Raw genomic sequence first — 12,566 nt, 5'->3', positions numbered from 1 at the left:
GGGAAGCTCACTAGTCACTGGTACTTTCTCTTTCTGGTTACAGGGCTGGACTCCTTGCCACCAAACCAGGAGGCCACGTTGTCTATTCCACCTGCTCACTCTCACACTTACAGAATGAGTATGTGGTGCAAGGCACCATCGAGCTCCTGGCCAATCAATACGACATCAAGGTTCACGTGGAAGACCTGACTCACTTCCGAAAGCTTTTCATGGACACATTTTCTTTCTTCCCATCCTGCCAGGTTGGGGAGCTGGTAATCCCAAACCTCATGGCCAATTTTGGGCCTATGTACTTTTGCAAAATGTGTAGAATGACGTAGCATCACCCTGTTCCTGAAGTCCTGTTGTAAGAAGACAAAGGGTGTACTCTTGTGGAGACGAGTGCCAGAGATGCACTCTGGCCTATCTCCATCCCATTCATGTCTTTCTGTAGACAGTTTTCAGCAGTAGGAAGTAAGAGTTTTTCTGTCCTGCTGTCCAATTGTGGAGTATCAGCACGTTTCTAACTCACTTACACCCCACTTCCAACCCCAACTCCCCATCTCTGAGCCTGTGCTAAAGGTTCCTGCCCCATTAGGGGCTTAGGAGGAGGAACCAGTGAGCAGGGCCACTCTTTAAGCTGTAAACTTGGGAAGAAGCATTTAGCCAATAAAATTGTTGAAGCTACATGGAGCTGGGACTGTAGTTGGGGGGCCTCATGTCAGTCCAAGTAGTGTTAGTTCCTTTTGTACCCAGGTACCCAAAGCACAGGACCTCAGCCTGGTTACAGACCTCTGGTTACAGAGCCCGTCTCACACTTGAGGTGAGTTCTGCATGATAAGTCTTGAGCAGCTGAAGGGCTTAAACAAGCCTACCAAGTTTCTCCATATGTCCCATGATCTAATTTAAGGAACAAGTAACTAAAATGTTAAGCCAGTGCATAATAATCTGCTTACTTACTTTGAGAAAGCTCTCTTGAGCTGAATAATTCCAGCCATTCCTCCTGCTGTCAACAGCACTGTTTCCCAAATGTGGCTGGGAAGAGGTCTAGTGGCTCCTGTGGCTCCTGTGCTCTAGAGCCTGTGAGCCACAGCTACTGAGCCTACATGCTACAACTACTGAAGCCCACGTGCCTAGAGCCCATGCTCCGCAACAAGAGAAGGCACCGCAATGAGAAGCCCGGGCACTGCAATGAAGAGTGGCCCCCACTTGCTGCAACTAGAGAAAGCCCGTGCGCAGCAGCAAAGACCCAACACAGCCAAAAATAAATAAATTTTAAAAAAATTTAAAAAAAATTTTAAAAAAAGAATGTTCATAGTAACCCTGGTCACAAAAGCAAACCCAAATGCCCATGAGAGTGGACAAATAAAATGGAATATTCACACAGTGGAACACTATACAGGTGTCAAAACAAATGAGCTACAATAACACATAACAATATGAATGATGCTTAGCAAAAATATATTAAATGAAAAGTTTAGTCCCAAAGATTAGATGTAGCATGATGCCCTTTAAAAATAAAACTTTATTCTTTTTTGTTGTTATTTACATACGATATAATTTATCATTTTAAATGTACCATTTAAATGAATTTTGATAATTCATTATAGTAGTATAGCCATCATCACCATCAAAATATAGAAAATAATTCCATCTTCTAAAAAGTTTCCTTGTGCTCCTTTGCACTTAATCCCCTTCTCCCACTCCTGGTCCCAGGTAATCACTAATCTGCTTTCTGTCACTACAGTTTTGCCTATTCTAGAATTTCACATTATGGAAGAGAGAGTTGATTTACAGCTGGATTGCAAAGGCTGTGTCTTTATCTGGATGTCTGTTTTTTCACTCTTGGCCGAGGTAAGGGCATTGGTATTTCTAATGTGCTATTTAACTCTGAAGCTCCCCTGACTCCCAAGGTCACTTTCTTTGCTGACGGTTTACAGCTGGCCTAACTAATTACATGTGTGTGGCTTGACTACATGGCCAGAGTAGCATAAAAAAGATCTGAGCTCTCCCACAGCCAAGATTCCCCACACAGATCATGGAGATTCAATCCAAAGATAGAGTACTTTGCTTCACATCCTTGCTAATACTTGGTATGATAAATTTTAAACTTCACATCCTGTCCCAATGCATTATAGCTTTGCTACTTCCTTCACCAAGACACAGTGTCTCTTTCCTCACCCCTTGAATCTGGGCTGACTGTATGATTTGCTTTGACCAGTGAAATTTGGTGGAATGAATGTGAGTAAATTCTAAGCTTAGGCCTCAAGAGGCCTTGCAGCTTTCAGTCTCACCTTGGAACTTTTCTACTGCCATGTGAAGAAGCATGTGATGGACACCAAGCTAAGACCTTCTAACCTCAATTAAGTGGTTAAATGACCCAAACTGCATAAGTGACTCCAGTCAAGACTAGCTTAGCTTGCTGATTCCCAGAATCATGAGTAATTAAAATGGTTGTTTTTAAACCGCTGAGTTTTGGGGGTGGTTTGTTACACAGCAACAAATAATTGACACGTGTGGAAAACCCAAATCTGACTGTCATTTACCTGCTTACAATCCTTTGTTCTCTCTGCATTGCCTGCAGGATCAAGTCCAAACTCTGCCCTGGCCCCTGGTTGTTGATTCTATCTCTGCTATCCCCCAATGCTCCCTTCTCTCACAAGTTCTTTGTGTATCCCAAGCATAACCTGTCCCCTGGTGCCTCTGTATCATGACACATTGTCTTCTCTGTCTAAATGCCCTTTTCTCTCTGTTCGTGCTAGCCCAGATTTCCACCCCCTCCAGGAAGCTTTCTCTGATTTTCTAAAGCAGACTGCGTTGTTCCCTTTTCTGTGCTTCCCCAGCCCTCTGTATATATTATGAATATAACACTTCCCTTGTGTGCTTTCTCTCCTCACCCCATCCCCAAACTGAGAATTATTCGGGGCAGAAAGCTAGTATCTTGCATCTCTAACCCCCCAGCACCAATGTGTTTGGTACATAAAAGGCATGAGTAGAGACTGAGTATCTCATATGTGCTAGGCCTCATCCAAGATACTAGAGAGAGGGGTGATCAGAATGGACAAGGTCTTTGTTCTCAAGGGATGTACAATCTAGTGGGCAAGAAAGATAAGAAATTACAGATGAATTACAACTAAATGACAAGTGAGCAAAGTACTGAGAGAAGTGTACAGTGCGTATACCTGGGAGACCTAACGTAGCCTGGAGGAAGACATGTTCAAACAGACCTGGGGATGAGGAGGCGGTAGATTAGTGAGGCAGAGGAGGAGGTTGTGTGTGTGTGAGGGCTGTCCTCCAGCAGAGATAACAGGCTGTGTGACTGAAGCTCCTGAGGCTGGAGAGATAGACTCCGGGACCTGAAAGAGGTCTAGTATGTTGCAATACAGAGAGAAGGGGATGCTTGTGAAATATGAGGTCAGAGAACAGGCAGAAGTCAACGGCACCAGGGATGGCAGGCTCTGAAGGAGTGAGTACTTGGAGTAATTGGAAGCCAATGCAGGAGTTTTAAGCTGGAAAGTGACCTGATCAGATTTCCATGGGCCTCCCGCTGGGAGTATGGTTATCAATAGTATTTGCTGAATGAGGAAGTTAAATAACTGATTCAACAGAAAATGCTTCTGAAGGTCAGTCCAATACTTAAGCTTCCTCAGCCCTCCCCTGTCTGAGTAAAGGGAGCTGTTGAATTCCCTGCTGTTCAGACTGAAGTTTGAGGTGACCCACTAGGAGGCACACTGACAAAGTCAGGTGTACCTGGGAGGGTGACCAGGATGGAGAGGAAACTGAAAGTTCCATCCTGGGAAGAAGAACTGGGAGCATTAAGCCAGGAGACAGCTGTTCTCTTGCTCTCTATGCATTCCCTGCTCAACCAGTGCCTGCTTCACCTGCACCCTACTCATCTGACTGACCTTCCTACATGCTTGCCCCAGGCCCTAGCTAATGATTGTTCTAACTTTAGCCACCGTGATAGCTTATCATAGGAGTAGTGAGAGGTGTGCCCTTCTGATGGTTTCCCTGGTAACCAATAAGCCAACCTAACATCAATTCCCCCTATAACTGGTAACCTACACCTACCCCTGGGAGTGAAGACTGCCACCAAGTCTGGCCCCGCCAAGTCCAGCCCTGCTGCAGAGGGGTTTCACTCCAGGACCTTGCACAGACATGTAAGCTCCCTCTATCCATTAAACCGCTGACGTCTCTGTTGCTGAAAGAGAGAGAGAGAGAGAGAGAGAATGAGAGAGAGGAGAGAGAGAGAGAATGAGAGATACCTGTATCTAAACAGGACTGTTCTGAGGCAGGGGGTGCAGGTGTGTTTTGAGTGTCTCCAGAGTCAGTAGAGCTGGGGTCAGTAGAAGAAAGCTGTAGTGAGCCAGATTGCAGATCAATAGAAAACCTTTAAACTAGTGCTTTCTGGACTGTGGTTCACAACCATAATTCATTCGTGGTCATGGAATCAGTTTTGTGCGTATGGTAGGCATTAGGATTTTTCAGAGATAGCTAGTTAGTTATTCCTCTTCCTGAAGGAAAGGTTACTCCTCTTCCTCAGGAGAGTTGCCTTCCCCACTGCCTCTGTAGTTGGGCATGGCTATGTGACTTGCTTTATGAAATATTAGTAGAAGTGGTGTCTTTCTTCCACATTTCTGGATGGAAGCGTTGAGAGTGAACATCAGGTTTGCCGTGTCATTCCCACTACAGTGACCATGGAAACATACGTTGAGATGGAACTTACATCAGCCTGAGTGCCTAAGTGACTTTGTTGAGCAGAACCCCCTGTGCACCTGCATTAGACATGGGGCGAGAGTGAAAAATAACTGCCATGTTCAGCCTCTGAGAGTTTGTGTTGTTACTGAAGTATAACTTGGTCTCTCTCTCTTTTCTCCTCTTTTTTTTTTGGCTGCGAGGCTTGCGGGAACTTAGTTCCCCCACCAAGGATTGAACCCAGGCCCTCAGCAGTGAAAGCATGGAGTCCTAACTACTGGACCGCCAGGGAAGCCCCTACCTTGGTCTCTTTTGACCTATCCAGCAGGCATGGATCAGCTCCTTATTTTTTTTCTTATTGATTTTTTTTTAAATCAAAGTATAGTTGATTTACGATCTTGTGTTAGTTTCACGTATACAGCAAAGTGATTCAGATATATATATATATATACACACATATATGTACATAATACTTTTTTTGATTATTTTTCATTATAGGTTATTACAAGATATTGAATATAGTTTCCTGTACTATACAGTAAATCCTTGTTGCTTATCTATTTTATGTATATTTTTAACAAAAGAGAATAGAATAGAAAATATCAGATGCAAACCAATCTATAGTGACAGCAGATCAGTGGTTGCCTAGGGAAGGCTAGATTACACAGGACCATGAGGAAACTTTTGGGGATGATAGATGTCTTGATGGTGGTAATGATTTTACATGTATATACATATGTAAAAAACTCATGGTACTGTATACTTTAAATATGTGCAGTTTATTGTGCACCAGTTATATCTCAAAGCTATAAGATGTATGCATAGAAAACAACACATTTTAAAAGATCATATACAAACAAAAAGATAGGCATTAAACAAATTATGAGTTGCTTATGGGTGGAGGGAGGATAAGACTGGGGAGCAAAGATAAAAAATAGACAGGGCTTCCCTGGTGGTCCAGTGGTTGAGAGTCCGCCTGCCGATGCAGGGGACATGGGTTCGTGCCCCGGTCCGGGAAGATCCCACATACCGTGGAGCGGCTGGGCCCGTGAGCCACGGCCACTGAGCCTGCACGTCCGGAGCCTGTGCTCCGCAACGGGAGAGGCCACAACAGTGAGAGGCCCGCGTACCGCAAAAAAAAACCAAAAACAAACAAAAAAACCCCCAGATAATATATGAGAGGGGCTTGGATGGATTAATGATGATAATGTTCTGTGAACTGAGGGGTATGATGAATTCAATCCCTCTGCACCTGATGGGATAAATGGATGAATGAACAAACTATTAGTTAGGAAAGGTGGCTGGTGGTATGCCTTCTTGAGTTGTGTTGGTCTTACCTCCCAGGAGGCTTTTCCCCTGACTCAAGAGTGTTGACTGGTCAGGAGATGGAATGTGACCAAGAAGTGGGCAGGTAGGCTGGGACTCCTACAATGTCACTGTCCCTTTCTCTTTTTTCCCTTCCTTGTCTGTTCTAGGGGACCAGAGTCATACAGTTCCTCTTTGTTCTGTTCCTCGCAAGCCCTGATTCCCTTAGTTGTTGCCCTTCCCAAACTGGGACACTTCATTTAGAGAATATTTCATCAGACTCGAAACTGGACTGTTATTTTATTTATTGAAGGTGGCAGGGAACAGCCCCAAAGTCACAGCAGTTCCAAAACAGTACTCTGTCTATTCCCAAGAATGTCCTCACTGCCCATTCCTGCTTGGACCTTCCCCAGGTCTTTCTTGGGGAAGACCCTGGCTCCCTCTGGTGTCTTAGACTGCTTCTCCTTTTCCTTCAATTTGATATCACCTGCTTTCTATCTTCTAAGAATCTTACTCTTTTGGGGGTTGGTTTGTTTACCAATAATGCCTCTGTTATTCTTTTTGTTGTTGTTATTCTTTTAAAAATATGTTCTTCTGTTATTTTAATGAAGAAGGTAAATGCTTTATCTGCAAAATACATGTGCATCATCTGCCATCTGGAACCTGAGGCCTCTGAATTGGGTCTTGAAGGATCAATAGAAGTTTACCAGGCAGTGTGTGTTGCAGGGTTGGGGTGAAGATTTTGGAGGAACATCGGACATTAGAGGCCAAGGGAAGTGTGTTCAAAGGCACAGAATAATACTGGGACCTAAAATGTTTGAGGAAGGCCGAGAAATGAGTTAGGACCTTCCTTTGTACATGTGCTCATTCTGACAGTCTGCCAGAGTCATTAGATACTGAGTTTGAACCCTACCCGTGTGTTCACCCAACTTACAGAACCAGATGAGGGCATCCGCTAGAACTGTGGGCTCTGTCTCTCTTAGATGCCCCTGTTTGTGAAGGAAGTTGTAAGCAGGTTGTCGCCAGCTTGAGCAGAAGCCAGAGAGCTTGGTAGCTGAATATCTAGACTGTCAGCATAGTGACATCAGAGTCACTGAGGACAATGGCCCCACACCTTCTGGTTTCAAAGGGATTCACCTTGGTAGAGTCAGGAATTGCAAAAATTCCAGTCCTAGAGAGCCAAGGGCAAGAGGCCTCTTTGGGATGTATCAGGATTCAGTAGCAGGCAGCCCAAGAGAGAAGAACCAGAGTCACCTGAGGGAACCTTGGGAGGGTAGATTTGTTTTAGACACAAAGAAGTTCTGTCTACCTCTAGTCAAAATTCTGAATGTCCCTCAAAGGTATACTGATTTTACAAAAGCCATCCTCACTTTGCAGAATGGTTCCCCAGATGAGTTCTTTAAATAAGATAGATCTATGTTAAGATTTGATTTATACACAACCTACCAAGAATATACCCTCTGTGAAGTACGAGGTAAATATATAATGATGTCCTACTGATGCTTCTTGAGAAGGGGGGCATGTGATTTTCTGCATGTCTGGTTTTCAAAAACTGGTTTGCCACCCACGAGATGTTTTCTTCCTCACCGTCTTGGATGCAAAGGTTATGGCATACAAGCTGACTCAATACTCATATTGATGTCACCAGAGCCAAGTGAAAAATATGTAGCGCTCAGGATCAAAATAAAAATGTTTCCCTAATAAAATTGCTATTGCTATGGCTCATTTTTAGTCACATTATTTTATTCTGTTATTTTATATAGCCCTTGCTATATGTCAGGCACTGTTCTAAATACTTTACTAAAATTAACTCATTTAATTCTCAATAACCAGTGAGGTAGTACAATACCTCCATTTAACAGATGAGGAAACTCAGGGGCAGAATGGTGAAGAAACTTACCCCACAGTTTCAAATAAAACATTTTGTGTATATCCAAAGGATGACATGGGTTAAAACAGGTTGAGGAAAACAGATTAAGGGTGAGATGTGGTTGGTGTGTTTCCAGGCTAACGACTAGGAACTTTCTTTTTTTTAATACAAGAAATTTTTTTAATTCTTTTTTTAATTTGTTTTTAAAAATTTTTGGCTGTGTTGGGTCTTCGTTGCTGCGCCCAGGCTTTCTCTAGTTGCAGCGAGTGGGGGCTACTCTTCGTTGCGGTGTGCGGGCTTCTCATTGTCGTGGCTTCTCTTGCTGCGGAGCACGGGCTCTAGGCGCACAGGCTTCACTAGTTGTGGCACGTGGGTTCAGTAGTTGTGGCGCTCGGGCTTAGTTGCTCCACGGCATGCAGAATCTTCCCAGGCTAGGGCTCGAACCCATGTCCCCTGCATTGGCAGGCGGATTCTTAACCACTGCGCCACTAGGGAAGCCCAGGAACTTTTAATAACAGTTCTAAAGTCTAGGTGTGTGTATCCCTGTTACAGAGGCAGCAGTGAGTCTCAAAGATCCAGGTCTGACTCACAGTGGGCCCCCACTCACTATGGAGTATTAAGCAAGTCCCTGGTTGTCTGGGGGCCTCAGTTATTCATCTGGGCCATGGGGATTGGGAGGTATGTCAATTAGCTATTGCTTTGTAATAAACCAACCCCAAAATTAGTGATTTAAACAACCATTTATTATTCTGAGTCTGTTGGTTGGCTAGGTTCACTCATGTATCTGCATTCAAGTGGCTCTGCTCATCTTGGCTGGGCTCTCACCTGTGTAAGGGCCTGAGCAGGGACAACTGGCTGAGGTTCTACTCCACATGGCCTCATCCTCAGGAAGGCTAGCTTGGACTTCTTCTCATAGCAGTGGCAGGGTTCCAGGAGAGAGAAAGAAAACAATTCTCTTGCAGCTTAGGCTCAGAACTAACACAACATCCCATGCACTGCATTCTGATCGTTAAAGCAAGTCAAAGTTCAGCCCAGATTTACAGGGGGTGGGGAAATAGCTCCCTTCTGAAGGGAGGAGCTCTTTGCAAAGAGCGGAGACATAGAAAGCTGTGGTATTGGAATCGTTTGCCATAGGAGACAAACTCTCCCCTCCCTCTGGGGAGAGTGTAAGAGTAGGGGGCCTCTGAGGTGGTTGGGGAGCTCAGTCAGCTGAGGTCAAAGACCTGTCAGTGCTTTGAAATTATAAAATGCCCCACAGGTCATGCTTCTGAGTGTGGTATCCTATGTCACTTGTGGAACTGTGAGTTCCTTGGAGCCAGGCTGTGCCCTGCTCCTGCCCTCCCCTTCTGTATTGAGGAAAGGCTCACAGAAGTGAAAGAAAACAAAGCAGGGCAGTTACTGAGAACAGGGGCACACTCCCTCTTCTCACCCCCAGAACAAAGACAGGGTTCAAACCCTCTGGAATCTGAGAAGCTTCCTCCCCTTCTGCAAGCTCTACCCCTCATCCCTTCTGCCCTGCCCCCACCTCCAACTGAACTTGGCAAGGTATTTACCTGTCTTCCCACTTGACAGCTGAGGATACTTAAGGATGACTTGCTCAAGGTCACCAGCTAGTGGGGGAGAACCCTGATACTGCTCAGGAAACCCACCAGGGCCTGCTAGAGCCACTGCCCATACAAGTAACTCTAGTTTACACACACCACCTGAAGGCAGGCAAGTGCTGTTTTGTCTCGAGGAATGGTGTGGTGTTGAATTACAGATGCTTTTCTGGTAACACAGGTGGAGGCCTGGAAACCCCAGCCCCACTGGATCCTCACATCCGCCTGCTCTTCCATTCCACGGTCTCTGCCTCCAGCTTTCCTCTCCCCGTCCTCCTCCACATTGCCTTTCCAAAACATTTGTGTCACATCTCTGTTTAAAATAATGAGTCAATGTTTATTGAGCTCTTACAATGCACCAGGTGCTGTTCTAACCTCATTTAATTAGCTGAATTGACTCTTTTGAATTAACTTCCCTTGAATTAACTCATTTAATCTTCACAATTCTATGAAGCAGTCACTATGATTATCTCCTATTTTGCAGATAAGGAAACTGAGGCACAAGAGGTTAAAGTGATTTACTGAAGGTTACACAGTAAGTGGCAAAGTTAGGATTTGAACTCAGGAAGTCTGGTTCCTGAGCTTGGGCTTCTCAGGTCAGAAAACCCCTCTCTGTAGGTCTCTAATAATAACAACAACAATAATATACTGATTAACATGCATGGATTGCTTTCTATAGGCTAGTCCCAGTTCTGGCTGCATTTCATGTGTTAGCTCATTTGGTTCTTACAATAGTACTAGAGAATTGGCCCGGGGGCGGGGGTACTATTATCCTCATTTTACAGGTAAGGAAACTGGGGCACAGTCACACAACAAGGATGGGTTACCAGACACTCCAGCTCCAGAGGCAAACTTTAAACCACTGTGCTATCTGGCTTTCCCAAGGGCCATTCAGCCTAAGGGCCCAGCATCCAAGGCTTTTTGGATTCATGCCACATGATCTCTGCATTTCCACCAAAGCATGTCTCTTGTTTCTTGGTCTATGCATGTTTTTTCCTTCTCAACCAGACCTTGAGCTCCATAAGGCCTGATTGAAGATCTGGTACCTCCTTCAGTTTCCCCAGCTCACAGCAAGGATCTCACAGACTCCTCCTAACAATCTTGCGAGGTAGGCATTCATCCTTTTACAGGAAAAGGCACGGATTCAAAGAGGTAAAGACAGAACTGGATGGACAGCAGTGTTTCAGCAGACAGAGTTTTCCAGCCACAGAGCACTTTCCCACATCCCATCCCACAAAGCCTCACTTCCAGGGGCAGTAATGGTAGTACTGCTTGATGGTTAAGAGCAATGGTTTAGGATCGGACCTGAGTTTGAATCCCCACTCAGCCACCTCTGTGACCCACAGAAGTTATTTAACCCCTCTTGTCCTCAGTTACCTCATCTGTAAATGAGGATAATAAAAATGCTTTCCTCATAGGTCTGTTGGGAGGACAAATGAAATAAAGCACATAAAGTCCTGTGAGAAAGGCCTAGATGGGAGAAATATTATGTGTATATATAATCCACCCACCCCACTAATGAAGAGTGTCAGGTCCCCAGACAGAAGCAGTTCTTTCTGTTTCCTGAGTGTGAAATCCAGGAGGGCCCAGGACTGGAAATGAGTGACCCTGGGAAGGTCAGTCTGTGGGAGGTGGCTGAGCAAAAGGACAAGTGACGGGTATTCTGGCCATGAAGAAGAGTCCAGGGAGGGAGAAACCGGGTCCCACGGTGGGGGAGGAGAGGGGGCAGCAGGTGGGCTCCCTGAGAGGAACATCCTGTGCCCATCTCTGCCTGGCACCCCAAAGCCCCACGCAGGGGAGAGGTGGGTGCCCTGTGATGCACCGCCCAACCCAAGGTTCTCCAAGGAAGATGCTGCTAAACTGTTTGCGGGGATTAAACAGGTCCGGGAGCTCAGCCTATCGCTGCTCTCCGTCCTATTACCCGCAGGGGCTCCGGCTGGACTGCATCTTCCGGGAGTTGTGGCTCTCGGGTGCGCAGGGCAGAGGTCGGGCCGGACAGGGGCGCCGAACCGCTACTACGCTCGAGCTTCCGAGGGCGCCCAAGGGAATCGGGTGCTCCTTCCGCTCCGCCTGGTCCAGTGCGTGAGGACTTGCGGAGCAGTCCTAGCCGAGCTGCCGCGCTTGACCTTGTCGGTTGCGCTTTACCGGCCTCTGGCCGGCTGCCAGGCAACAGCGCACCGCCCCGCGTGTCTGCGGCTGCGGCACCGCCCCTCCCTCCCTCCAGCGCAGGCGGGCGCTGGATCCCAGGTCGATCCAGGCCGGGTTTTGCGGCGAAGTCCGCGCGTGCTGATTCCTCTTCGGTTTCCCTCGGCAGCTGTCGGCGGCGGGATACCATGGTGCTGGATGAACTGTGGGACGCGCTCTCCGGCCCCTCCGGGGCTACCCTGGCTTGCTGCTTGGTGGCGGCGGCCTTGGCCCTGCGCTGGTCCAGTCACCGGACGGCGCGGGGCGCGGCGGCCCGGGCACGACAGAAGCAGCAAGCGGCCCTGGAGACCATGGACAAGGCGGCGCAGCGCTTCCGTCTCCAGGTGATGGCCGGGGTTGGAATCGGGGTCAGGGGGAGGGCCTGGGGTGGCGGCAGCACTTTCAGCCGCCCGGCCGCGCGGAGGGGCGAGCGGCGGGCAGCGGGCAGCGGGCAGCGCAGGTGTGTGGGCAGCGCAGGTTCGTAACTCCCCAAAACTCCTCTCGCCGTAATGCATTCCGTACTGTTTCTGAGCCAGATGGGGCCTAGGGGAGGAAGGGAAACGAAAGGAACTGGGCAGGCTGTCGAAGGCTGTCTCGCACTGGGTCAAAGAGGAGCTTTGCTCTGGTGCCAGAGAATCTCAAGATCACTATTAGGACTCTAAAACGCAAGTGTGAGAACCAATAGGATGCTCGGGTTGAGGATTTTGGAATCATAAAGTGATGGCCAAGGGCATCTGGAGAGCTTACAGTTCAAACTCATTGATATGTGCTTGAGGATGCTAAGAGGGAGCTGGAGAGGGACTTGCCCAAGTCCACAGGGAGTTACTGGCGGAGCTGGACCCCTGCCACCTAGGCTGTCGAGTCTGATGGGTTATAAGCCCTTTGCATGAATAGGTTTAGGTGGGTGATCTGTCAACAAGATTTTCTCCTCTGGA

At 47.0% G+C, this 12,566-nt stretch overlaps 2 protein-coding genes across 10 annotated transcripts in view; both read left to right on the top strand.

Moving 5' to 3' along the window:
- NSUN4 (NOP2/Sun RNA methyltransferase 4) overlaps nucleotides 1-4,865 on the top strand; it is a 37,383-nt gene extending 32,518 nt beyond the window's left edge. For 6 of the 8 annotated variants that reach the window (XM_049709487.1, XM_004285765.4, XM_049709497.1 and 3 more), the window contains one exon: nucleotides 44-4,865. In XM_049709487.1, the coding sequence (XP_049565444.1) occupies nucleotides 44-320 (277 nt within the window). In that variant the 3' untranslated portion in view covers nucleotides 321-4,865. The remainder of the gene's footprint in view (nucleotides 1-43) is intronic. The other 2 variants (XM_049709501.1, XM_049709506.1) reach the window with 1 other exon arrangement.
- Nucleotides 1,694-12,566, top strand: part of LOC101280037 (fatty-acid amide hydrolase 1) — a 28,187-nt gene continuing 17,314 nt past the window's right edge. Inside the window, exons 1-4 of one of the 2 annotated variants that reach the window (XM_004285766.3) lie at nucleotides 1,694-1,833; nucleotides 9,932-9,982; nucleotides 10,456-10,555; nucleotides 11,762-11,975. In XM_004285766.3, the coding sequence (XP_004285814.1) occupies nucleotides 11,781-11,975 (195 nt within the window). In that variant the 5' untranslated portion in view covers nucleotides 1,694-1,833; nucleotides 9,932-9,982; nucleotides 10,456-10,555; nucleotides 11,762-11,780. Of the gene's footprint in view, nucleotides 1,834-9,931; nucleotides 9,983-10,455; nucleotides 10,556-10,645; nucleotides 11,976-12,566 lie in introns of those variants that run through there. The other variant, XR_004479988.2, reaches the window with a different exon arrangement.

This window comes from Orcinus orca, chromosome 1 (genome assembly GCF_937001465.1).
Source record: "Orcinus orca chromosome 1, mOrcOrc1.1, whole genome shotgun sequence".
Classification (NCBI taxonomy): Eukaryota; Metazoa; Chordata; class Mammalia; order Artiodactyla; family Delphinidae; genus Orcinus; species Orcinus orca.
Note: the sequence above shows the minus strand (reverse complement) of the source record. Positions and strands in the feature narration are given on the sequence as shown.